Here is a 26145-nt window from a genome sequence, read left to right on the forward strand (position 1 = left end):
GAAGATGGATATATTGTTGATGATTAAAAATTTAACCAGAACCGAACCTGTTTTTTTTTTCACAATCAGGCCCCTGCTTTAAACACGCAAGTGCGTTCGATCCGGCAGCTTGGCTTGCGTATTAACAGGGAATTCGTTTTCGTTTAGCAAATCATTATTTTTTCTGTCCACAGTTTAAAATAGCAAGAAAATGCCGAGAACGCTTGACTCGGGTACCACCTACGACGACCACCTGGCCTTCGCCGCTGGATTCACGGTACCCCATACCGGCCCCTCCTTGACTCATTGTGAAGACGGCACTACTTGACTACGTTTAGTTTATGCCGGAGGGCGTACTTGCGCAATAACAAGAAAGTGAACGTCTGACTCGCGGCAACCGCCCGGCACTTAAAAAAACCAAGAAAATGCCGATCGGTGACCGCTGCGTGGGTCGCAGCGACATCCCAGCGTCCCTGCCGCACGTTTTTCAAGCCAAGCAAACCCACCTAATGAGCTTGGCCAAGATTGGCAAAAAAAAAACTACAGAGTTCGTCGTAATCGTGCCAACACTTGCTGGGAAGGAGAAAGACGCGTCATAGCGTACGCCCCTACAAGGTGATGTCCAATGTACGAAACTCCCCCTTAAAGGGGCCCTAAATAGGCTGCCAAATGTTACGATTTTGCGTGCGCAGGCACTGGAGTACTATCCAAGGAACGTCATCCCGCAAAAATTGTTTAAATTCGTTAAGTATTAGCCGAGTTATCGCTCATTAAAAGGGGCCACCCATAAGGCCTGGGGCTCTCCTCCTCTAGTAGCTCCTCCGAAGCACTGTGGAAGCCGCGACGTCATCGACCGGGCGCAAGACCACCGAGAGAAACAGGGCAATCCATCACCCTCCTTGATGTACGTGCAGTCATTGGCTGCGCCGAACCCTGAGCGCGCTTTTTTTTTTAGCACTCGACGCGCATGCTCCGCCCACCAGATTCCGGTTGCACGGTGAGCGCTGTCGCTGTCGTTCGCGTTCGCGGCGCCGCACTGGGCAGTGTCTCGTGCGTCATAGAGGCGCGTCAGAGCCGGAAAGAACTGCGTCAGAGCGCGCAAGTGTGGTGGCAAGGTATGGTTGGTGAGCCAGGAGAGAAAGTGAAATCTTTTTTTCGTGTTTGTGCGGCCCCTGCTTTACGCAGGGGTGTAATATTTGGTACACGTTGTCGTGAAGCGGTACTCTAGCGATTGCGCGATTGAAATGGAGACCTTCGGAAGCCTATTTAGGGCCCCTTTAAAACAACAATCATAGAGTACAAGTCGTTGCGGCTTCGAAGAAGAAGCAAATCGGCTGCAATCGGGGACTGAAACCATCATGATGGTCGTGAAGGTTGCGTACGGCTTCGCTACCTTCAAGTCCTACGCGTTAGTGTCAGCTTCACTTTTTAAAAGAGAAAAAAAAACTCAAACCCGCATAAACAGATCCCTACACTTTTAGTCCCTAATTTCACAGTACAGCTAATGGAGCTTTATTTAGGTAGAAAGCTCATAAATATTGAATTACGTCACTCATGTGATAGCGTTCATTATAAATGTACTGAGTTGGCCCAAGTTAACGAAAGTAAGAAAGTAAGGGGAACGTCTGTTAATGTAGGCACCAAGCAATGACACAAAAACAAGTAGCTAGGTGGCTGGATATTCAATTTCGCTAGAGACCGTTCAGAAGTAAGCTCTTTCTTTCGAGCTGTCACGGCTACCCGTGGCGCAGAGAGAGAGATAATAAACATTTAAAAAAGCAAGCGGTGGTGGTTGAGCCGTCACTCGGTGGGGTGGGTTCGCCTCAGTCCAAGTACCCTTGGGCCTTGGCTGAAGCCCTGGCGCGGATGACCAGAAAGATCTGGTCAGCGTGACGGGAGCTGGTCAGCAGGCCCTCCCACAGCTCTGGGGAAAGTTTGGGATTGGGGGGGGTAAGTGATGGGGTGTTTTGACAGTGCGAAATTTAATTGCTGCCAAATCCACACTCAGCTGCGTGCAAGAATTGCAGGCTGCAATTTTTTGGTACAGAGCATTGCCTTGGGGAAAGTCTTCATTCCAAGTCCCAGGCGTTGTCCTCCTGGACGACTTTCTCCTGTGCGCTGCGGGAGCAACACTCAAGCCGGAACATTTCTCGGAGCTGGGCCGGTGTCTTGCCGGTCATCATTTTGGCCACGGTCTTACAGGCGGCGTCCTTCAAGCTCTTGATGTTCAAGTAGAGAGACGCGGAAATGAGCTCGAACAGCATAGCCTGGTCCACCTTCAGGAACGCTTGGTCCCACGGGTCGACATACGTGTCGTACGTTTTAGGCTTCATCGGCGTCCACGTCCCTGCCGGTGGCTCTTCGACTAACGTCGGATCATTCTTGTGGTAGGTCAACCAAACGATGACCTTCTCCAGCACTTCTGCGTTTACGTTTGGCAACGGCACGACGTCATCATCGTCGACGCCCAGGGCTTCCAGCATTCCCTTAATGGTCAGCGACACCATCGCCACGTCCACATCGACCTCGAAGACTTTTCCATCGGAACTTTGAAGTTTTATCTTGGGGCCGTTTTCTGCGAGTAGACAAAAAGGGGACACAAAACGTTTGCTTTCAGGAGAAATTTTACATTCGCAGTCTGCTATATCTTTCCGCAGCAGAAGAAGTTTGCGGTGATAACAAAAACAATCATTACTGTTTCATATGGGATAAAGAGTATGTAGTAACAGCAATACAAACTGGTTCTTTTTTCTTTTTACTAGCGTAGCAGTATGAAGTATGTCTCGCTGGACTAATCTTGGGGGACAGAATTTATTCCTCATAAATAATTGAGTACGCTCGCATAAGGAGGTATTGTTCTATCCGAAGCGAGCTACAACTTGCAGCCTTGGCGTCAATGAATGATCGTTTGCAAACACTGTGACGACGCAAAATCGAAATAAATTCAAGTTTGAGCTTCAATCTCCAAACTCCTGTTCAACGACAAAATTTTATAACTGCTTCGCGACACTATTTTCGTATGCGGGCTTTCTCGATAACCTGAATAGAATGATATTCGTACAGCCCGCTAAAATGCCGTGGCATATAAGTGCGCCATTTATCACCCTGCCTTTTCCTGCGATAAAAACTGCTGATTAATAAAATTTCCGCTAGTCTTACCTATGGCTACTTGTGTGTTCATGTTCATACCAACCAACAGAGAAAAAGAGAAGAAAAGGGTAAAGTGTGATGAAAGTACAAGACACCTCCTGCAATGGGGCACTAGCGCTTTCGCAATTCCATCAGAAAAAGTGCTTAGGCGTACTCGCAATTTTCGTGTGCGATATTATGCCTCAAGGAGAGCTGCCAATGAAGATCTGTGAATTGTGGTTACTGTGGTTCTAGCTCGTAGCTCAATGAGTGCACCCCCGGAATTGAAGGCAAGCCTCCAGTTACCAAACGTCGGCGCGGCTTGGGAATCGACAGCGAACAAGCAGCAAACAGTCACTGACTTCACACTTGGTACACGGGCACCCCCGTGGAGAGCAGAGACGCGGACGGGGTCTTAAGGTGGCGGGGGCTACCGTAGGACATCAAGGCAGGCTACCTAAATACTTGGGTAGCTTTGAAGACTAGAGTTATTGTGTCGGCCTACACTTATTACTTGAAGACCGTCACGTTATCGCAACAAATCTATCAGCACACCCTCGCATAAAGAAATGTTTACCACAGTAACAACCATAGCTACCTTCGGGAGGAATTTCCTCCATGCTGATGGAAGCTTGAGCCAAAGGAGGCAGCCCTTGAGATGAAATGGCGTCCATATTGCTTTCGTCCTCTGCTTCGCAGTCATCCTCGCCAACGCCGGGGCGCCTCTTGTGGTCGCCGCGCTCCGACGACGTGGACAGAGGTCTCTTGACACCTCCCATTACGCAAGCGCCTCCATCAATGGCGCCTTCGTCGACCATTGACTCCGGATCGCTGAGAACGCCTTCAGCCTCGCCGTTGTCGTCTTCATCATTTGCTGCAAATATTTTGGCATAGATCACTGGATTATTAACTGAGCGGTAAGGTTTAGAAAAACTTCTAAAACTTCTAAAAGCTCGCTAATTCGCACTTCGATCATTGGAATTTATGAATAATTCGAGCAACACAATTTGTTCCGGCGAAGTCTTCATAGATGTTCGTTAATTCGAACCCGAGTAGTTCCCGCCACGGATAATTCCAACAACGCCCCACCAAGCGAGCGTCTTGGCGCCTCGAACAGTGCCAGAGCAACGCGGCCTGTGTCTACATTTTTTAACCATCAAAATGTTGACATGCCTATACTGATTCAGAATTGCAGTGTACTATTATTCACTGTCGTTAGTTCCAAACAGTATTAATTTGAACTGAGATGGTTGCTTATCAAATAACGAGCTTTGCTTATCAAATAACGAGCTTTTGCTACATATACATGCAATTACAAAAAATATAGATTTATAAAAACATATTTTATCATACTTTATAAAAACCAAACGTTTTTTATCTACTACATTGACCCTACAAACGCACTTCACTCCAAGCGCAGCCGCAAATTTGTTAGTTTCAAATACTTTGTCGTCGTTCGCCCCACCTGATACCGCGAAATGCAAAGCCGTAAAAATGACTATAAACATCGGCTGTTCAAAATAGCCCTTGATGACTACTGTTTTAGTGATAACAGCTGCAAAAAACCTGTCATTAGACATTAGTTGTTAATGAGTCTATCATCAAGTGCTGTGGAATCGACAGAGAACCTTTGAAATCTCTATGGTAAAAAAATTAGTGCCCTTTCACTCTGTGAAGAAGGATGACCTGCAAAGCTCAGTGCAGCCCACGGGGTGCACGAAACAAAACACGTTTATCGTAATTTGCGATGGAGCATACTTCCTAGCTCATTAGCTGAATGAACTTCTGAAGGATCCAAGCTTTGTTCTTGCAGATAAGCATGGAAGTGCCTGTGTCCCTCCCGCGTCGTAAGCGTCTTGGGGAAGTTTCTATTCTAACGGGAGGGATTTGCAGCTGTTTGGCGAAGCGAATATGAGAGGAAACGGTGGCGGCGGGTTTCGGTCGTTTTAAGGGAACTCTTCGGCAGCCGTTACCTGTGCTTCGTGGGAGCGTGGTCTGTTTGTATCTGTGTAACCGAGTGAGTGAACGCGGCAGCGATGACAGACAGAAAACGGAGAGGACCGCGTAGCGAAGGGTTAGGTGGAGTACGACACGTTCGGCTGCGGCGTCATCTCTCTCACTGCCTTTCCCTCATACATGTCTCATGCATCGCCCCCAAGGAGCGCCCTCCCCCTGACACTTTCCCCAGACACTGGGGCTCTTCGATTTGCAGTCTCGGACTCACCGCGGACTCCCCGAGAAGCAGTCCGGCATTCGATTTTCCCATGTATCCCCATGGCTTCGGGGAATCCTCGGACCACCCGCGAACTATCCGCGGCGAGTCCGAGAGTGTAAATCGAAGAGCCCCACTGTTCCACTCTTCGCTAATCCAGACCACGTGACGTTTGCCCGGGAGGTTCAAACACGATTTGCAAAATGCTTTCCGGCGGCGGCAGCGGTGCACTGTGAGGTGGTAGCAGAGTAGCGCACGCCGCCGTGCGTTCGCTGATCACGCGAAGACTTCCTGAGACGCAGCAGAAATTCGCCGTGACCTGGAAGACTGCAGCTCGCGCTGCGCACGAATTTCAGATTAGGGAGTGTTCCGTAATCGTCAGTGTATTTTTTACGCCTATCCGCGCTTATGTTTATTTCAAATGCAGAGCATTTCTTTAACTCGCACTGTCACCCGTCGTCCCTCGGCGTTGTCCGCTCTCAACAACAGGTGCGGGCGCGCATGCGCGCGCTCCGGCGCTGAAATAGGCGTTGCAGCAGCAGGTGCTACCTCCTCTCCCTCTACTGCGGGCGCTAAGGCAGCGGCGAAGCGTCAGCGTCGAGCGGCCGATCCCGAGCGTCGAGAACGAGAGGCCGCCGCCAGTCGTCAGCGTCGAGCTGCGGATCCATCGAATCGAGAGCGAGACACGGCTTCGAAACGTCAGCGGCGAGCGGCGGACCCCGCGTTACGAGAACGAGATGCCGCGGTCGGCCTTGTTGACGTAGTCCACGACGTACGCCGCGCACGCGTAGTGGTCGAAGATGATCTGCAGGTCCATGTTGGAGTCGAGAACCCTTCCGATCCACGGGTGGAACGCGTTCACGCTCTTCTCGGCGAAGGTCCTCGCGTGAATCACGCACGGACGCGACGCGCTAGCCCGCAGAATCTCCGAGTACTCCTCCCCGGACCGCACGTCGAAGGCGCGCAGGAACTCGTCCAAGCTCGCAAAGTCCCGGTGCTCCAACGCCTCGTGCATTTCGTCGTACTTGGCCTTCAAGCGCCGTCGACGCACCCGTACGACAACAACAACTACAACTACCACCGCCAACTACCACAACCTACGCCACGTGACCACCCCCAATGCTCTGCACTCGTGTCCCTCGCGCGGGGGATGCGACGGGGGCACTTTTCGCAATCGTCTGATAACCGCACTACCCCCGCCAACTGACGACTGCACAACTTGCCAAAGGGACATCGGTGGAGGCGCGGGGAAAAATAGTTGTGAAAGAGGTGTCAGCGGTGGTGAGGAGGAGCCTCGGAGCGGCGCAGAGTGAATTGATGACACCGGAACGAAAACCCGGGGGATTAGCCATACTGCTTTGCAGTAAAAAAAGACGAGGACACTGGCAGACGAGATAGGCGCCTGTCTGCCACTGTCCTGGCCTTTTTTTGCGCTAAGCCTCCCATTCAGTGTGCACAAATTAGCCCGACAGCACGTTTGATTGAAATGGAAGTGCTCCGGGCCGATTACGCGGGCCATAAGCCAATGCAATCGGTTCTCTATCGCATAGCTTTTCTCTATGTCTCATTTCTCCTTTCTCGTTCTTCAAGCAGCCGTCCGCTTTTCTGCACACTTGCTTTTCCCCTCTCCTCGCTGGCGTCTCCTCTTGGCTTGTCGCGCAGCGGTCGCAGAGGCAGTGTACATGTGCTCATTTCTCCCACACAGCAGGGAATCGCTAGTGAGGTTGCGGTGACAGCCTTGGGCTTCAGCATGTGTTCGTCGTGATACTGTGTGCTATGATTCGCACCGGCAGGCGGGAATCGCGGCAGTGGCCCGCAGTACAAGGTTTGTTTTAATACAGCGTAGCTGGCACCCGCACTGTGTTATTATTTTTGCATTTACCTTTTTAGTGATTTGAGTTTGCAGTTTACGCCGAAGTTTCTTGCAAATTCGTCACGCGAAACTCTAATTAAAGGCGTAATTTTTTTGTTCGCATTTTACGCCGCCCGCATTTCACCACGCTTGTTCACAGTACCGATAAAGTCGTATAATCGGGGTTGTACTGTAATTTCAAGTCGTTTGCGTGCTAATGAAGAACGCTGCCCTCTACGGTTACCAGAGCATAGCAATGTCACAATGTACACCACCCTACCCTATCTAACGGCTTCTTTTTTGTTACGTGAGGGGCATGTCAGCAAAGCGTTCACGTCATTCCGCAGTGCCGCGTCGACCTTTCAACAGAGCGAGCAATTGAAGACAAAAAAAAATAGGCAGGGTAGATAGAGTACGTGGAGAGATCCGCCTCCTTCACAACGGTGCCGACGCTGCTTGGGTGGCATCACCTGAAGCCCGGCGGACCACCGGCATTTGCGCTGCTTCGACGGATCCCGTGATTTCAACCACCACTTTCTCGTGTTGTATATCGGAGTGCGCGGCCATTTCAGGGTGGCAGTACAGTAATCGGGAGGAACTGCGTGCGCATCGATTAGATCCTCGACTTTGATGGGAGTAGGGGTGAAATTCTAGCAAATTCTCAAAGGCGACCAGGAAATCTTCAATTCATTTGTTTATTAACTCTCACAATGGGCCTTCTAACTGAAAAGCACGAAATTCTACCAATTAAACTTTACACACCGGCACTAAAGCTTGACGTTGAGCTACTGAGGTGCACATTCTCGCTTGAAAATCAGCGCGGAAATGTTGGACGAAGAAGCAGACAACCAGAGCGCTTGCGGTTGTATTCTATTTCGTCCAAGCGACAAAGCATATGCACTGGGTAATGTCGAAGTAGTTGGCAAGGAAATAAACAAGCACTGCCCTATTGCAACGACGCATTCAATGACCTCCCGTAGAAAAAACTGGCCTCTTCCGTATTGCTTGACTATGGCTTGGATCCAGCAGATCGTCCCCACCGGCAGACCGAGCGCAGGCGCTTTTCAGCGCATCGAAGAAAAGATTAAAAGTTATAACGATTTTAGGGCCTTATATTTTGATAAAAGACGGCTTATGTTGCCATGAATAAATGTTTACCGAGCAAAACACGTGTCGAAAGGTGAAGCCTAATTTAAAAGGATCCCTGTAACCTTCGCCTTTGTAAGCTGGCTTTCCCAGTTTTGTGTTGCGCAGCGAAGCATAGTTACAGGCCCACTCAACACACCCCTCTACCAATGCCGCCGCCTCTTTCCCGAGTTGTGTAAAGGGAGGTGCGACGATAATTGGAACACTTTAAAAAATTTCCTGAACGAACCTCCGCTCCGCTCACGCTGAAACTACAGACGAAGGTCGCATTTTGTGGTCTATTTTGTTTGACACCGGAAACAACGACGGCACTTACCTGTTTATTCTGAAAATAAATAGAAACGATTTTCGCCAATGGGAAAATGGCTGCCGATTTGTACGTGCGAGCTAGCGCAAGTTGATCTTGGAACGACGGCGCCACCTTTGGTATGCAGAGCGAAACGCAGGTTTGGGATTCCCGGTAGGAAGGAGCCAAATGGTGTAGCATTTGATCAGAAAATGTGAAAGCGGGTATTTTATCTTCAGCCAAATGAGGTATCAGACGATCAGAAAACCCGCTTTCACATTTTCTGATCGTCTGCTACACCTATTGGCTCCTTCGTACCGTGGTGAATCCCAAACGTGCGTTTCGCTCTGCATACCCCAGGTGGCGCCGTCGTTCCAGGACCAACTTGCGCTGGCTCGCACGACCGAACCGGCCGCCATTTTCCCATAGGCAAAAATCATTTTTATTTATTTTCAGAATGAACAGGTAAGTGCCGCCGTTGTTCCCGGTATCAAACAAAATAGACCACAAAATGTGACCGTCTTGTGAAGTTTGAGCGCGAACGGAGTGGCGGTTCACTCAGGAAAAATTTTAAAAGTGTTCCGATTATCGTCGCACAGCCCTGTATACTCGTCGCAGTGTGCAGCGCATCTTTCTTCTTGCTGTTGCGTAATGCCACGCTCTCCTCGGCGGCCAACTGTGCGCCGCAATAGAGCCTGCGCCTTGATTGGCGTAGCCGCACTGTAACACAACGCCATTGTCTCTACCCACCAATCCTGTGTGTCCTTAGTCTGTGACGTAGAGATCGCGCTGCAGTCCTTATAATTGACCATAGGAAACTCCAGCATAGCAAATCCCACCAGAACGCCAGCTTCGCTAGACTTCCCTCTTTCTAGCGTGGAAGGGCTTGATTGTTATTTAAAATATTTGAATTCAACAAACCACTATGCCAGCAATGACAATAAATTATAACTATCGAACTTTGGTTCACCTGAACAGTGAAAAGAATGTTAGGCAAGACAAAGCGCATTTTTGAAATGCCGAGGAAGTGTCACTAAAAGTCAGTTAGAGAGGTTACCACAATGCAGAACATTTGCGCACTCGCTGCCACCTTTCTGGTGCTCAGAATTTCTGAAAAGTATCATTGAAGAAGCAGAAAATGGAATTATTGTTTGAGAAATCAGTTTCGTGTTACTTAAAGGTACCCCGCAACACTTTTTTCAACTTTTTTTGAAATAGTCAATGCTTGCACAACGCAGTCACATAACAGACCCAGTACTTAAATTAGGGGGTTGCAAAGTACTTTAGCCAAAAATTGCTGCTCTAGACACATCAGATAACTTGGAAACTCGCTCAAAAGATTTGTCGTTTTTTCCCGGTCTTGACCTTCTTCGACAGCCCGAAATACGTCACTGAGGCCATGCGGCGGCTGCCTGTCGGTTTTCCTTCAGTTGCAGCAACGAACGCTTTTAGCAACTTTAAAAATAAAGCCACAAGAACAAAGCACAAAAGGAAGGCGTATCTGGTGCCACGAGCAAATCACGCAGTAGCGCTCCGTGCTGGCGATAACTGTAGCTTTCGCAGTGCTTGCAGACGCGAAGGTAAGAGTGAAAGCGTTTATCAAGAGTGTTGCAGGGTCCCTTTAAACCATGTTTGGTAGGGTGGCATGAAAAAACTGTACAAATGGTTTTTTTTTATTAATCAGTTTTTTTTCATGTCACCCTACCAAACATCGCTTAAAAAACCCGAAACTGATTTCGCAAACCATAATTCCATTTTATGCTTCTTCAATGATACTATTTAGAAATTCTGAGCACCAGAAAGGTGGCAGCAACTGTGCAAACGTACCCAATGTTAAAAAAGAGCCTAGCTACCTTCTGCAGGAATCTCCTCCATGCTGTCGGAAGATTCGGCCGCTGAAGGTGGTCCTTGAGCTACAGCGTCTTGCGCAGCGTGGTCGTCCTCCTCAGTGCCGGGGCTTCCCTTGCTGTCGTTCATTCCGGCCATTATGTGCGCACCTCTTTCAACGGCGCCCGCGGTAAGCACTGCCGGATTCCTGCGATAGCCTCTTCGTTGTCGTCTTTAACGTCTGCTGCGAATCTGACATCCCGAAAGCTTCAAAAATCTGACACCACGTGGCGTTCCGAGGTGGAGACTTTTTTTTTTCCCTTCGTCCTTCTCCCCCTACCCGGGAGGCCTGAAGCCGCTCTTACCAACGCGCCCCAAGGTTTCCCCTTCTTTACGGTGAAGCATGACGAATTAGTCAAAGCAGCAAATAGAAGGGTTGGGACTTGCACAAAAGGCTCGAGTAACTTTAGGTCTCCGTCCTTCCAGCATGTATGTATACGGAACGTGCGCTGGGTAGGAGGCATCTGGAAAAACAAACAGCGCGCAAATTAACGGCGACAAGAACACATGAAGACAGCACAAGCGCAGACTCGCAACTAGTTTATTATTGCACAATTCAAAGCTTTAAATGCCCAAGCGCCCAATCGCCACGCCCCTAATGCGTCACAGTTCTCGGTGCACTCAGCCGAAAATACAAAAAAACCGTAACAACAAAACCACAAAACGAACTTTGAGGCGCACGAAAGGCGAAAAATCAGCAAAGATAACCGCATCATACATGGATTAAGACCCCCTTCCCACCCCCAACACGCATGCCCAGAAGAGGCACCGAAATAGCGCTCAATGTGCATCTAAATATGCGTCTACTCGATTAAGCAGGGCGATAGAGGGATGACTGATCCAATCGGAACCAGCTTTTATGATGTGGCTGGCTTCTACAATTTCTCGCGTTTGCTGGTTCTAATGTCGGAAAAGGATGGCTGTGCGCTCAAACACAGGGACACAATCAGGTCTGCATGCACGGCAATGAGAAGATAAGTGGTTCAGGCCACGTTTTTATTTTGAATAGTTATGTTATTTAAGCCTGACATTCAAACACCGTCCCGTTTGGCCAATGTATACTTTGCCACAGGCAAGTGGTATCGAATAAACGACCCCCGTGGCACACGGTACGAACTTCTTTTGGTGATTAATGCCACATGTCCCCTGGCGGTTTTTTGCCTTTTTATTAACTGTGGCACAGATCTTCCCCAACTTATTAGGAGCCGAAAACACTACGCTCACGTCATACCGTCCTGGCAGTTTTTTTAGTCCGTGTGACATCTTATGAACATGGGGCACCATGGCGAAGTTTTTGGGTTTTTGTTTTGGTATGTCGGCTTCCTCGTCACATTTTACCCACTTTAGCAGCTTTTCACTGGCCCTGGAAATTATATGATCAGGGTACCCAGATTTTTTTAGCTTCTCCACCTGTTCTACGACGGTGGTGGCCATTGAATGCTCGCAGGATTTGGACACGGCAGATTTCAGGCAAGAAAGGGCAATGCCCTGCTTCACCACTTTTGAATGTGCCGACTCAAAGCTTAAAAGGGCTTTAACAGACCTCGGAGAATACTTGTAGCACGCATGCCCTTCTCTGAAAGTCAGCCGTAAATAATAAAAAAAAACTGGAGCACTCGATCTCTGGGCAATTCAAAGGTAAATCGTAGACCCTGACCACACTCCTTAGAAACTTTCCGTACGTCAGGGCGCACTCTGCAAGGGGACCTGTCCACCACAACAAGGAAATCGTCCACGTACCGGAACACCTTCACAACAAGCCCCTCTAGCTTCTCTTTCAAAGACCGATCCACTCTTCCCACAAAAATATTACTAAGGACCGGGGCCACCCGGGACCCTATGCACACTTCACTCTTCTGAGTAAATGTGGCTCCATTCTACTCGACCATGGTCGAAGCCACATAGAATGACAACAGTTCCAAAAAGGAGTTCAGCGACATCCCACACCTGGCAATGAATGCAAACTCGTCATTGTCATGCATTATACAATTCTTTACACAATTTATTAGAGCTTCGGGCGGCGTAGAATAGTATAAATCCTCTACATCGATGCTGAACGCTTCAAAGGTTCCGTTGTCTAATTCCCCTATACTTTTGACAACTGCTGCAGAAATGGGGAGCAGGAACGGATCACCGACATGCAAAGTATCTAAAAGTTTCATGAGAAACCCTGGCACAGCCCGATGCCAGGTTCCCCTTTCGGAGACAATAGCTCTAAAGGGAATGCCCGGTTTATGCGTCTTCGCACTGAAGAAGATGTCAAGCTTGGTTCCCCTTTGATTCTTAAAGGGACACTGAAGTGAATTTGTCAAGCTCCCGTTTTTGCTTGCACTGCGTAGACTGGCTCAAATTAGCACACTTTTCATAGTTTATCCGGTCGACAAATCGGTAATTATTTTACAAAGCGCGAAAGAAGAAAAACTACCATGCGCGGTTTGCGGCGGCCTCACCAACTAAGGCTGTGAAGTTGAGAGGAGGGGCGCCGTGATTGGACGATGCCCAAGGTTAGCAATCACACAAGTTTCGGTTTCGGTTTCGGTTCTGTAAAACATAACCAATGGCGTTGTTGGATGGGCATTCTCAATATCTCAGTAATCATCGTACCGCGCTTCTGCCATGTTGTCGGCCGTAAAATGCACAAGATAAGCCTCCCAGGACAGCTTGTAGTCGTAGCATTCACTAGCCGAGACCTACGCAGTGCATGAACGCCCTCCGCGTACCCGCAGACGCCCAAATGTCATGCGCTTTTCCCCCATATTTGGAGCTTGCCTCCCTCATGCCTGTATCGTAAAAAGCGTGTTCGCACCAGGCCAAGGGTCTGTTCATTCTGGCCTGTGCCCACTGCCTGCAAGCAGTCGGTGCTTATAGCAACAGCACGCCAACGAGAACTCGCTAGCGCGCCAGAGCCAGCCTGCGCGCGTTTTTGAACTAGTTCGTGTAGCCATGAATGTTGCGGCCCAAAAAGAGGTGAACTCAATATAGAAAACATCGGCGGAAAACAAAAAAGTGAAGTTACAAAAAAAAAAGCACGTACCCGCGGGGATTCGAACTCGTGACTTGCAAAACACTTGCGGTGACATGCCTAGCACCCCAAACCACTGAGCGACGAAACCACTTCCTAATATGGTATATATTGTACAACCGGTTTACACTTTTATTTAGTTTTTTCATTTCAAGCAGCTTAGGTGACTATTTGTTGTACTGCGCTCGTGCAGTAAGCGTCGCCCGAGTTTCCACAATAGCTCACGTCTAGCAATTGCATTTCGTAGACGGAAAAGCGTTCGCAGATGCGTAGTCGTGCTGCTGACCGCTGTGCTTGTTCGCCCAGCGCAAAAAAGTGCTTCCCGCGCCCTAGTTTTACGCTGTACGGTAATAATATCAGTTGATTTTATTTCCTTAGTACCTATATTGACTTCGCTGACTCTTCTCCCGCCTTCAAGAGGCCTTATATTTTCCTACTGCCGTACCAGTCAGCGAAGCGTCGCATGTGCGCTTGTGCAGCGCTTGTATGAAGCGGCCTTGACTTGGAGCTAGAAACAGTGTACAAACAAACCAAGTAAAGAAAGGCACATTCTTCCACTCACAGACGTGTCCTGGCTTCGTTTCAACTAAGCGAACGAATTGCGACCAAGCAATTTTTTTTAACCTCCTTGATTGCGACGACCCGCCGGCGGCCGGCGGACCAAACTAGAGTGAGACCAAACGCTGGGCCGACTGACTCTGTCTGAAGGCCGGGGAGCCGTGCTCATCCCCTCCTGACGTCACACGAAAACGCCACAGAAAATGGGCGAGCGTAAAGAAAGGAGGACAGCATTTTCGAATTAGTTTTTCTACTAAATAAAATCGCGTAAACGCGCCTAGAGTGGTCGAAACATGGCCTAGGGACTCCGGACTACAATTTGCGCTAGTAATCCCGCAATGTTTACATATCACTTCAGTGTCCCTTTAACGGAAGATGACAGACGCTCTAGACTATTGCTACGCAAAAGCGCGATAGCACGGTCCTTCAGGCTTTGTGGCTTAACGGAGATAGAGACAAAGTTTTTGGCGACAGCGGCGCAGGATAAACACCTTAAGGCATAACAACAAAATGGCCTTCTTTGTCAGCCACAGTCACCTTTAGCTGCGACGACACCAGGTAGTCCACCGTTTTCTTAACATTGCCAGACTTCCGTTGCCTGGAGCCTCCCCTTTCCAGGACGTCCACACCTTCGGTGATGCACCGAGCACGAACATCCTGAGGCACTAGGCGGGGTATACTTGCCTCACCGCTGCAATTTTTTCAGGTGGCGGTAGAGTTGGCTCAAAGCCAAACTTCGGGCCAAGTCGAAGCACTCGCTGATGTTCCTCTGGGACGGCGACATCTCCGAGATCGTCAAGCCGGCCTCCCTCAGCACGAGTCTTCTTATTGAAGGGCAGCAAGCGGCGAGAGAAGCTCCAAAGGGCCTCCGTTGTCTGGTCTGCCGCTTTGCACCACCCGCGGAACTGCAGGCTGCCGAAAGATCCCTTTCTTGTCCGGCAGCTCACTCGCATGTGATCCTTGAAGAATCGGGCCTGATGCCACCACTCGGACCGCAGCACTTTGCACAGTCTTCTACAGTGGTTTCTGGACGGTTGCAAGAACCCAGTAACTGAGAGAACGTCGGTGGGACACGCTCCATTCCTCGCGTGCCAAGACGGGATTCGGGCTTTACAGGAGCACGGCCGCTATTAGGGATATTAGGGACACAATAACGGCTCGGTCACTTAGTTTAAAGTTGCTACATAACGAATTGCCCACTGCACTAAAAAGTAACTGTAAAAGGGTTGAGAGATGGGCGAGTTGGTAATGATGCATCTCGGAAAACAAACTGCACGCAAATTAAAGGGGACAAGAACACATAAAGACGGCACAAGCGCAGACTCGCACAATTCAAAGCTGCAAGGCGCTCCGATGATGATGATGATGATCGTTGTGGCCAGAAACCCTTTGTATCGGGCGGACACCGAAATGTCCAAGCCAGGTGAAAAAGTTAACAAAGTACATATAAAAAGAAAAAAAAACAAAAAAAACCGGCTGAATGCCTAAAGTCATTGCACCGTCCCCACCAGCGAGAAAGCTAAAGGTAGCAGTTTTCCTGCAGTCTTGTGCATATGGTACACTGCATGCGTATGTACGTCCACTGCACTGTCACCATTCACTGCAGTTCACTCGTGTGTTCACTGCACCGTCACCGCAGCCGCACCCAGCCGAACCGATCGCTGCCAGAGTTGCAGTCGCTCTTTCGTCGTGTGTACGTCCATGGCATTGTCGACGCCGTCCTCGAACCCTAGCGCCTGTTGTATAGTGGCGTTGACTCTGGCGGGTGGGCGCAGCTTGTGGCAGTGCAGCACCAGGTGCTCCATGCTTTCCTCGTGGTCGCCGCATGCCCTGCACTTTGCTGCTTGAACCTCTGGTGTGCTGTCGTAGTGCCGGCAGTACAGCAGCGTGCGCAGTGCCCCCGCACGGGCCTCGAAGAGGAGTGTGCTGCCGCTGCTGTTGTCGTAGACACGCATCCGGCCTATATCTTGCCTGTGGTTGCGGTACAGTTCCAGGGTAGACTTTTGGTGCATTGTGGTCTGCCAGTGAGCGCGTTCCTCTTCTTTCACCCTGGAGCGCACCTTCTCCGTGATGTTGTGCGGCGGGCCCACCTCGATCGGGCTTGTAGTGAAGCCGAATTTTCGACGGAGGTGGTAGAGGCGGTTGCACCACTGTGTGCGAACACCCTTGAATGCCATGTAGCGGAAAAGTCGCCGCGCCCAGCGTTCGTCGTTCATGACTCGGAGTCGCTCTTCGAATGCAATTTTGCTGGTGGCCTCGCGAGCCTCAAATGTTGACCATCCCAAGTCACCCTGTATGGCCTCCACAGCCACTCGGCCATGGCAGCCCAAGGCAAGGCGGCCCACCTCTCGCTGACCACGCTCGAGCCACCCCCGTGTTGGCGCCGACACACACACCACAGCGTTCTCAAAGGTGAGACATGGGACGTGCACCGACTTCCACAGGTCACGGACCAACAGGTATCGGTTGCACCCCCATAAGCACCGTCTGCGCAGGATACAGCTGGCGCGTCTCGACCTTTCTTTCAGTAAAGCCTCGTGTGTAGCATACTTGTCGCCAGTGGTGTTGAAAGTGATGCCAAGGTAACAATAGCTGTGCATCGGTGGAACTTCTTCCCCGCCAGGCAGCAGCACAATGCGAGCTTTGTCCTCTGGGTCGGAGAAGCACAGGACCGCTGACTTGCGCGTGTTGAAGGCCAGTCCCAGTGTTGACAGATGCTCAGCCGAGGCGGTGACAAGTCCCTGTAGCTCAGCCACACTTCCAGCGAGCAGGACAAGGTCATCGGCGAAGACCAGCCCCGGTAGTGTCCACATTTGCGGGCGTCCATCTTCAGAATAGGGCAGCGTGAAACCAAGTCCCGACGAAATAAGGGCTTTCTCTAGCCCCGCTACATACAGCATGTATAGCAGCGGGGAGAGCGGGCACCCCTGCTTCAGTCCCCGGTGTATTGCCACTGGCTCCGTGTGGACCTCTCCGAAGCATGCCACTGCCTTGTTGCTGGTGTATAAGCGCCGCAGAAGGTCAATCCATTTGGATGGCATAGCCAGGTCGCTCATGTGCCGCAGCATACGGCCGTGTGGGACATTGTCATATGCCTTAGTGACGTCGAGAAAGCATGTCACCAGGCCGCGGGATTCTTTCCGTGCAATGTCTATGCACTGGGAGAGTACAAACAGGTTGTCCTCCACCCGACGACCCCGTCTAAATCCATTTTGCAGCTCCGTCAGGTGACCACATCGTACACCGTACGATGTGGTACACCGTACCACCGTACCACCGTACACCGTACATCGTACACCGTACCACATCGAACATCGTACACTGAGCGCCACCTAGGGGAGCGGTGCAGAAACGTTTAGTAGTACCAGTACGGAAGCAGACGATCCGCCCGTGTCCGTGCGTGTATCGGCCTGCGCGCGGGTTGCGCATGTGCTGTTTTAACATATTTTGTGTCGTGTTTGCCAGGGGAGAATGCCGCCGGTCGTTTCGCGGTATGGATCTGCGAATTGTTACCATTACCCTAAGACTTTCTACGAGAACGTTTGACGGATGAAGGGCGGAAGCCGTGTACAGCAAGCTACGTGTACGACGTGGAGCTCTGCTGGGCTTGCGCAGCTCCGAGTTCGCGTTGCCCCCCTCTGCAAGTAGACAGAAAGGAGCTCCTCAAACGCAAAAAAAGCTACCCCCCCCCCGGCCAAAAAAAAAACAACAAAAAAACAAATACGGTATCAAGAGCAATAAACAACTAGAGAATGTTTTTGAGGGCGCAGTCTCCGCGCCTGGCCGGGTGAAATGAGCGGCTGAATGCATAAAAAAGGCAGTTTTAAAATGGGGCAACTTGGGCCCAAACACACTGGACTTGCGCGCGGCGAGTTTCAGAGGGGCTTCCCCAACAACCCGCAACCCAACGTCCGCAACCAGCCTGCGTTGTTCGGGTTGGATCGGGTGTTGGGAACTTTAGGCTTAGCAGCGTGACGGATATTTGATCGCCGATGTCTGTACAATTGCGAATGACAAGCTCTAACACAACTTTTAAAGACGATAGTATTTTGTCTGTCTGTCTGTCTGTCTGTGACTCGATTCAGCCACCCTGCCAAAGTAAAACAATGCCTGCTCAATAGTCTTATATAGTCACAGCTAAATCTACCCATCTAAGCCCGGTGTGATGTTCATACTTGTCAACATTGTTGAAGATCAAGACATTACGCAAATATAAGACAACAGATTAATACAGAAGTGATATTTGCAGTGTTCCTTTATAAAAAAAACATACATGCTTGATTTTTGCGAAATTAAATACTTCATCAACTGCAGAAAAAAAATTCACTCCGCCATCACCTGCTGTCGCCCGCGCCACTATAGCTTCTGGCACCATTTTAAGAAATCAACCAGCAACAGTTACGAAAGGTTCCACTCGATAGGTTCCACGTTCTTCTTGCAATAGACCCTATGCAAAATGCGCCCCGCCATCTCACGTCGACTCCGGTAACTAGGTCCGCCATTTTGGTACGGTCGTTTGAAACCGAAACCAAGTAGCAAAACATAGAAGGCGGGCATTGACCGCACTTGTTGATGGACTACAATGCCGTAGCATTGCTGCGTGCCGCAGTGCACGCAACGAGGAAATACCGGTCCAGACGGAGAAAAGGCACGTGAAGTTCCACGCTCTTGAACGAACTTTCTGACGCGAACTACGCCGGCGCGAGCAACCTTTGTGACACGCTGAGCGCGTTGCGCTGGGAGCGAGTATTTGTCATTGGTTCGCTAAGCGCGGGATTTCGTAGTCGCTGTCCGGATGAAAAATACAGCTGCGTTGGAGTTCCGTGGTTCAGCCTTTGTATTATAAATGAAGCCTGAGCGTGCGTCACCTATTTATGACTGACAGCGGCGCTCGAGCGGGGAAACAGTACCACACGTTGTCAAAATTAGGCTTTATTTCTTCACTCGTCCCTGTGGCTCTACGCCCGCTTCATTTCATTGTTAAATGGTACCGCTTAGCCCCTACACGAGCCTTTATCTTACCTAGGGCTGTAAACTTTTCTTGCCGCACTACGCCGTCACGGCGCGGTTGAAAATTTCCTCTGTGGCGGGCGCGCACGGTATCGGAGTATGTTGTTAGTTTCTTTTCGGTGCATTTAACCGCCTGTCGTTGCGGAAGTGGCGTACACTGTTTTATGATGATCTGACGTTGGAAAATTCGAGTTTCTGCACTTAGTTCCCGATTTGCCGGGCTGACAGGTTTGTTTACGTCAAGTTAACTTGTTGCCCATTGTCATTTCTGCCGCGATGTATTTACTGTCGAATATTTTGCGACTAAAATACACACTCACTCCTCTAGTTTGTCACATACTGCATGCATGCCTCCGGCGTAATGATAGTGGCCATTGATGTAGGTAGGTGAGGAAATGTTCAAGTTTTCATCAAAAAAAAAAAAAAAAAAACGGCCTGAGTTGCATCAGTCCACCGCGCATCAGCTTGAGTGGTTTTGCTTTTTTTGTATCCACAGTGAAAATCCTAGTAAATTAAAATACTTCGCTGATTTATAGCGCGTGCAATATAGCAAACTGTGGATATAAATGGAACAGCATTCGCGCACCCCTGCATGCAGCGGTCTAGTAAACACGACATTGCCCAGCCTCTGCGTGCTCGCGAGATGACCACGGCGTGATGTTGCTTGAATGCTAGCTGGTAGCTCATAGGTGACCCTCCAGGTGACATGCCAGTCCTCGTTTCTGTTACTGTGTGTGTGTGTGTGGGGGGGGGGGTGAGGCCAACAAAACGGAGGCAAAAAACCCATTCCAAAGGCTACCAAGTTTTCTCCCGAGCGCTTGCAAGACACTTTATTGCTGCTCGCATTGCTCCTGCACTCGACGTGCGCCGAACAGACGCATTGGCAAGGGAAGGGAGGGGCCATTTTCTTGCGGGCTTCTCCAGTCAATGTCTTGGACACTCGCTGGCTTGATGCCCTGCTGTCTCAGACGTCCCCACTGTTGTGGCAGTTGTGCACGCAAGCTCCGGTGGCGCCTCTTTAAAACCTTGGGATTGCAAGAGGACGAGTACAGCTGCCAGGATGTGACTGCATGCTCCACTGCAACCCGCCGGGCACTCGCACGCTGCCTCCACAATCGCCCCACTGTCCGTCTCAGAGGTGAGGCACACAACATAGGGCCGGTCAATTTTTCTCTGGGAGCGAAAGCAGCTGCTGACCACATGGATGACGCCCAACCTGCAAGAACAGAGAGAGTAACAGTAAATAGCACTCAGGGAAGAACAGGACTAGTCCGCTACAGTTTATGCTACAGGGACAGAGCAGAAAGCAGTGGCCGCAAGGAACATCTCGACTCAAAATGACCAGATTTGGTGTCTTGCTTAACACTGTTGCAAGGGCAATAATCTACACCTCAAACAGCAATGATGTCAAAATTGTTTTTCAAGTTCGAGCGTGCAAGTATCGCCGCATGATTTGTTAATGTACTTTCAAGAGAACCTCACCGTGGGTAATGATACCAGTACCCGCATATTCGTGTTCGTCATAACTTAAGCAAGCAATATTATGATTATCTGGAACTCACTTCCAAAACCTTTCCAGATAAACAGGTAAACATTCTGGCTATACCGATGACCCATCGAATTTAAAAAAAAAATTTTTAGTTCAGTGAGTTCGAGCTAACGAGGTTTTACGGTATTATCTGTTCGGGCACACTCAAAACATGCGCTTTAAAAGCTACCACAACCACCCCACTGCCAAAAAAGTACAAGCCAGACGCACAAACAGATTTTTGCGGCAGGACATGCGCAATAAATGATGAAAACACACACAAAAACGAAAATTCAAGGCGCATGTGCACTTTTGTAGTTGACTTCGCCGCAAAGCACGAATGCTTTGCGGCAAACGCACGGGCGGACGACCGTCACGGAAAACGGCCGCAACCTTTCCGTAAACATCTTCGCCAAAAATCGTCCCGTGAATTCGATGTACAGCATTTGAAAATACCTAATCCACCCACTAGCGGTACGGTCTGGCGATTGTCGCTTTCCTCTTTCAGGGTTACTGCAACAGGGTCCCCGCTACGCATTTACATGGTAAACAACGGTGAACAAAGTGCTGTACAAATGCTCATACCGGTTAACTCGCGTCAAGGAAAAAACAAAGATTTACTTACTGCGAGTCGCACGTGTTTGTCCGCACCGATGAAGGCGAGCAATGCGGCTCGGTGGCTAGGCGGCATGCCTGCTGCGCTGGGCTCGGATGGGTCTTCGGCGCGGCACCACGAGTGGTGTGAGTCCTCAGACACAGTCGGCAGCGCAGACGAGTCCTTCGTCCACAATCCGTGGTCGGGACCCGAAAAACGCAGTCCAGTTTGAGCCATACCGCGTTACCGTCACCTACTTTTCCACAGTAAACAATGCGAGACTTCGCGATCGTCGCCCGTACCAATATGGCGGACGGTCTTGTTTAAATCAGTGTTGCTAGATCACCAAGCAATTTCGCATAGGGTCCATTCACGTGAAGTAGGGAAACGCGGTTCTATAAACGTTGAAGTAGGGCGCCTCGATTCACGCGCGTCTTCGCCGTTCGGCAGCGTTGCCATCGAGACACCCGGCCTGGAGCAGTGGAACGCGGTAAATGTAAAATGATTTAAGCAAACCTTTGGCGTCTTTACCTTGGGAAAAGCGCGACGCAAGAGGAACAAAATGAGAGGTGAGCGGGAAGGCGAAAGGAGGCATTTACTTGGCAAAGGTCGATAAAGACTATCGTCTTTTGTCGACATTTGCAACGAAAGGAGCTTATACGCGGCCAATTTTTTACCACACTGTCATCCCCTTTCCCGCATGTGGAGCATAATTTTCGCAATAACTGTCATTTGAGGTGATCGGTGACTAAGGCAGCTGCCGTGGCCCGTTTTGATTCTTTTGCGCAAGTAGCGCCATCGTTCTGCCACTCACCGCACTTTGTAGTGACGACCATGGCCTCCGCGATCGGCTACCGGCGGCGCGCCGCCGGCAGCAAATCGCGGATGCCACGTCACGACCGGGCGATCCGGAAATAAAAGAGGAGGGGGTTTCGCACAGCAGTGGGTTCACTAAAAAGGGCGCGCAGATTACTAACAGAACGACTTCGTTTAGCGCGCTAAGGGCTGGCCTCATGAATAGCTCCACCGACGATCAATCATCACAAGGCTTTACACAGTGGTACGCCGATGAGGAAAACAATTGAACTTATGCCGGACGGTGCGGGTTTTTGACGGGTAACCACATGCAGCTACGGTGACAAGCGACGTGAAAAACGTACGTAACTCAATGTGTACGATAAACAGATAGCGTGGGCGAAAGTGACAAGCCAAAAAAAGTTAACACACTGCCGCCAATGCTCTCCGTTGCCATCGCTCGTCACTGCCGCTCGTTTGTAGGCCGCTGCTGACTGGCAAAAAACGAGCGACAGCGACGGCCCGTCGCGTGCCGCTGCCGTCGACCCCGTGGGCATGTGTATAATTTTTTTAGCCTGTCGCTGTCGCGCACACTATCTGCTAGCTGCACCCGATGAGTTAGGGTATTTACGTCACTCGCCGCCGCATGTGGTCACCCCTTTACCCCTCGTGTTGTCCTCCAAAAGCGCGCTGCATATCCTGCGGCCCTATTCTCGACTGCGCAAATTGCCGGCATTTCGCCCATGTTTTTTTTTTGCGTAAGCACGACGTAAGCAATCAGTGACGTGCTGCACCTATAGCTATGACGACATGAAGTGTAATTTGACGAGTCACTCATAAAGATCGCTACCAAGGTATCAAATATTGTACAAGAAAGATATAAAAACATTTGGCATGCACTATAAAAATTAAGACGGTAGCTGAGGCTGACAAGAAAAACACATTTCTGGAGGTCAAATTTGGCGCCAACACCACAAGGCGATCGAGTAACGTTGATCCAAAAGCGAGCAAAAGGCGGATGTCGAGCTAAAGAACATCACACAATTTTTTTACCGTATCTATTTATTTCTTTCAATCGCTTTTATTAACATAGCTGGGCTCTCTGCTTCAATGCAAGCTTTGTTGCGTTATCACCTTCCCTGCCGCCACCGCCGCCACGCCATCGTCTGCTGCTATGTTACAAGTTTATGGCGTGATCACAGAAAAAGACGGCCGCGACCATCGCTTCTATGACACATAAGAGCAGCGAAGCGCTACGCCTGATAACCGCGGAGCGCACCGATGTTGCCGATTCACTCATTCGTCAAGCTCGATTGCAATCAGCTCTGTAATGAACTAAATAGTCACTTTTCATTGTTATTTTTCTCTTGAGTTCGATCATGTGACCCAACAGCTTACTAGGACAAGTATGGACAAATGCCATGCATTGGGTTCTCTTTGTCATGGAGAGGCTTGTACTGCCCTCTTATGTTGCGGTTACGCCAAACAAATAATTTTTATTTCATTGCCAAACATAAAAGCAAAATACTGCATGTTATTTGTATGTTCCATGATAGCTGACTTGGAAGCAGTTGTAACTATAATTTGTTTCGGTAGAAAACATGCTTTAAACAGCGTGCATGCGAAACTGCGCCTGCTGCAAATTGCCGCACATTTCGCGGCGCCGAATGCCGGGGCAATATTGTGCCCTATTTTGCTTGTATTTTGCGACAAAAACAACCGCCATTTTCAAGCTGTTACGTAGAATTACGTCACTTTTACGCAGGCTGAAGTTGCCAATGCATGACGTAATCGGTCCCGCCAACTGTTTAAATTACGTCACGCCTTCTCAGCCAATCACAGAGGGGGTGTGTATTACAAGCAGTATTGTTGTTGAATAGCAAAGACAGGCTTACGTTGTCATGTCCGCTGCATTTAGTCTGGTTTTTCATTGCCGGCCAAGAATTATGCGCCTTTAGTAACGAGAAATAAGGCAAACTTTAGAACTGGTGTCCGTAGACGACATGAAACGTCAAAATGACGACAGCACACACAACCGCTTTGTCAACCGGAAGCACGTGACCAAAATTGAAAGCCAATCAGAAAAGACTTCCGGAAAATTGCCTGAATTGCCGGCAATTTGTGCAGTCGAGAATAGGGCCCTGGTGTTCAATGTGGGCTGCCATGGTGGGCAGTCTGGGCTGTGGATTTAAGAAATATTCGTAAACTCGTTGTTCTCCGCGCTTAGCCGCGCAAAAGTTCGCAACGTCAAGATACGCTGCAACGAGAAGTCGGGTTGCTTGCCTCGCCCGTCGGACCACCTGAATCCAGTGCTATCGCCGCTCGCCCTCGTGCGGTTTCGACGGAGAGGAGTAGAACGTAATATTCGCATCGAATCCTTCCTGATTGTGTCACTGGTAGACACAGGAATACCTTACTTTACATGGCTTTCTGCGGGGAACGTCGCGGCAACCGCCGCCGCCGCTAGCGTTCGCAGCCACTTTAGTTTTGAGCGTCTGCTGCAGGTACTACCAAAAATGAAATGGCGCTCCCGCTAGGACGGCGCTACCTGTCAGTCAAAGCTCCAGCACAGGTTCCCTTTGTATGTATACATAGGGAACCTATGCATATCTATGCATTGTAAAGACAAAAAAAAAAAACACGGATTGGCGCTCGCGGGCCGCGCACGTGTGGGTGTCTTCGGTTCCATGAATGCGTCTTCTTACGCCTGATAATGATAACTTTATTTCGCCCAAAACTGGGTGAAATGAGGAAGGGAAGTGGGAGCCTTCCTGAATTCCTCCCCCTCAGATGGCGGCCTACAGCCCTTGGGAGCGAGCGGCATCTTCGGCCAGTTGGACGACCTTGACGTATTATTTCGGGGTCGGAGCTAGGCAAACAGGTCTCCCACTGCTCCGCAGAAATTCACTCCAAATGTAGCCATTAAAATATGAGCCTGCGGGCTATGCTCTTTGCGCTGTAAAATATTTCAGCAGTGCGCGTGCGAGGTGCTGCAACTGTACATATGTGTTGGAAGCAAGCGTTAACAGCAATTACCGCACTTCTCCATGGGTTTTTTGACGTAGTAAATATTCAGGCAGTGGTCTACAGTAACATTATTATTCAAAGTCTTGTGTTTATGATTGCGTTTAGACATTAGGATTGTGCTTAGACATTGCGACTGAACATTTTAGGTGAGGCGTTGCTGACGGTTTTTTACTTCGCGGGAAACTTTAGGTGCCGAAATTTTGCGGTGTTTACACAACATTTATGACAAAAGGGAAGGAACGGCCACAGACTGACGTTGCCGTTCAAGAATCGGTGGCTTGTTTGAAAGAAAATTATTGCCGTCATCATCATAGCGTTCACAAGATATTGCGGAAGCTGTTTTAACTCTTGACTTCAGTCAAAAAAAGCGTATGAGATATTTTTTTACAGAGCAGCTGTATGTCGCTCGCTCTTGTGCATGTCTATTTTGCCGTGCTATGTCAACAGGATCGTTCAGCAGGAAACGCTTTGCAAGAAAGCCCCAGCTTATTCAATAATCTGCTGTAGCTTTAAATCCAGCGTATATTATCTCGGGAAAAATTACGCCGTGGCCTGACACATCTTTCATCACGGCGAGTTCATTTACTTGTTGTAATTAGGTGGGCCACAGTGAAATAGTCAACGTTGAGGAATTCTCGTTTGTTGTAAACATGTGAACATGTGCGGGATGAGAATCTTGACAGGAAATGGCTATAACTCTTGTTTTGCTGGAGAGACCCCGAAGCATATTAATGACGTCTGACTGCTCGGGAGGCTGCATGTTCGTGGGGAGTTTTATCTTAGGCGATATTACGCACGGGTAATTACCAGTCACTGTTTTAATACAAAGAACATGAAGCCGCTGCTCCGAAGACAGTCCATAGCGTGTCGAAAACACCGTAAAACAGGCAGCCTCATGCTTGCCAGCTAGAATAAAACTGCAGCCCTTTCAAGTTTCAGTACTATAATAAACTGAAAAATAGCTTAAATCACAAACAACAATCGTGTCGTGTTCCTTGCGCTCGTTCGGACTACGTCCGGTCAATACCCTCGCAAACAAGATACAATTGAGTCTCTACAAATAAAAGTCGCTTAATTGGAATTTTCGGTTAACTTGAAGTGATGTTCTGGTCTCGGAAA

The 26145-nt window shown here is 49.5% G+C and overlaps 1 protein-coding gene across 1 annotated transcript; it reads right to left on the minus strand.

Annotated features, from left to right (window-relative positions):
• Window positions 1-1658: 1658 nt before the first annotated feature.
• Window positions 1659-10901, minus strand: LOC144137660 (S-phase kinase-associated protein 1-like). Its single transcript, XM_077669593.1, has 3 exons — window positions 10458-10901; window positions 3707-3982; window positions 1659-2554 (listed from the first exon to the last, which is right to left on the minus strand). The coding sequence occupies exons 1-3, from the start codon at window positions 10588-10590 to the stop codon at window positions 2049-2051; spliced, it is 915 nt and encodes a 304-aa protein (XP_077525719.1). The 5' UTR covers window positions 10591-10901; the 3' UTR covers window positions 1659-2048.
• Between the last annotated feature and the right edge of the window lie 15244 nt (window positions 10902-26145).

The sequence above is a fragment of the Haemaphysalis longicornis genome, unplaced genomic scaffold (assembly GCF_048455015.1).
Source record: "Haemaphysalis longicornis isolate Haplotype H1 unplaced genomic scaffold, Haemaphysalis longicornis Haplotype H1 scaffold_43, whole genome shotgun sequence".
In the NCBI taxonomy this organism is placed as follows: Eukaryota; Metazoa; Arthropoda; class Arachnida; order Ixodida; family Ixodidae; genus Haemaphysalis; species Haemaphysalis longicornis.

What these genes read in the sequence shown, in the direction of transcription:
- LOC144137660 (XM_077669593.1), bottom strand. Translation starts at nt 10,590, where the DNA reads ATGGCCGGAATGAACGACAGCAAGGGAAGCCCCGGCACTGAGGAGGAC. An exon ending in GGAGGAGATTCCTGCAGAAG is followed by an intron (nt 3,983 to 10,457) that starts GTAGCTAGGCTC and finishes AAATATTTGCAG; the next exon opens with CAAATGATGAAGACGACAAC. An exon ending in GGAGGAAATTCCTCCCGAAG is followed by an intron (nt 2,555 to 3,706) that starts GTAGCTATGGTT and finishes GTCTACTCGCAG; the next exon opens with AAAACGGCCCCAAGATAAAA.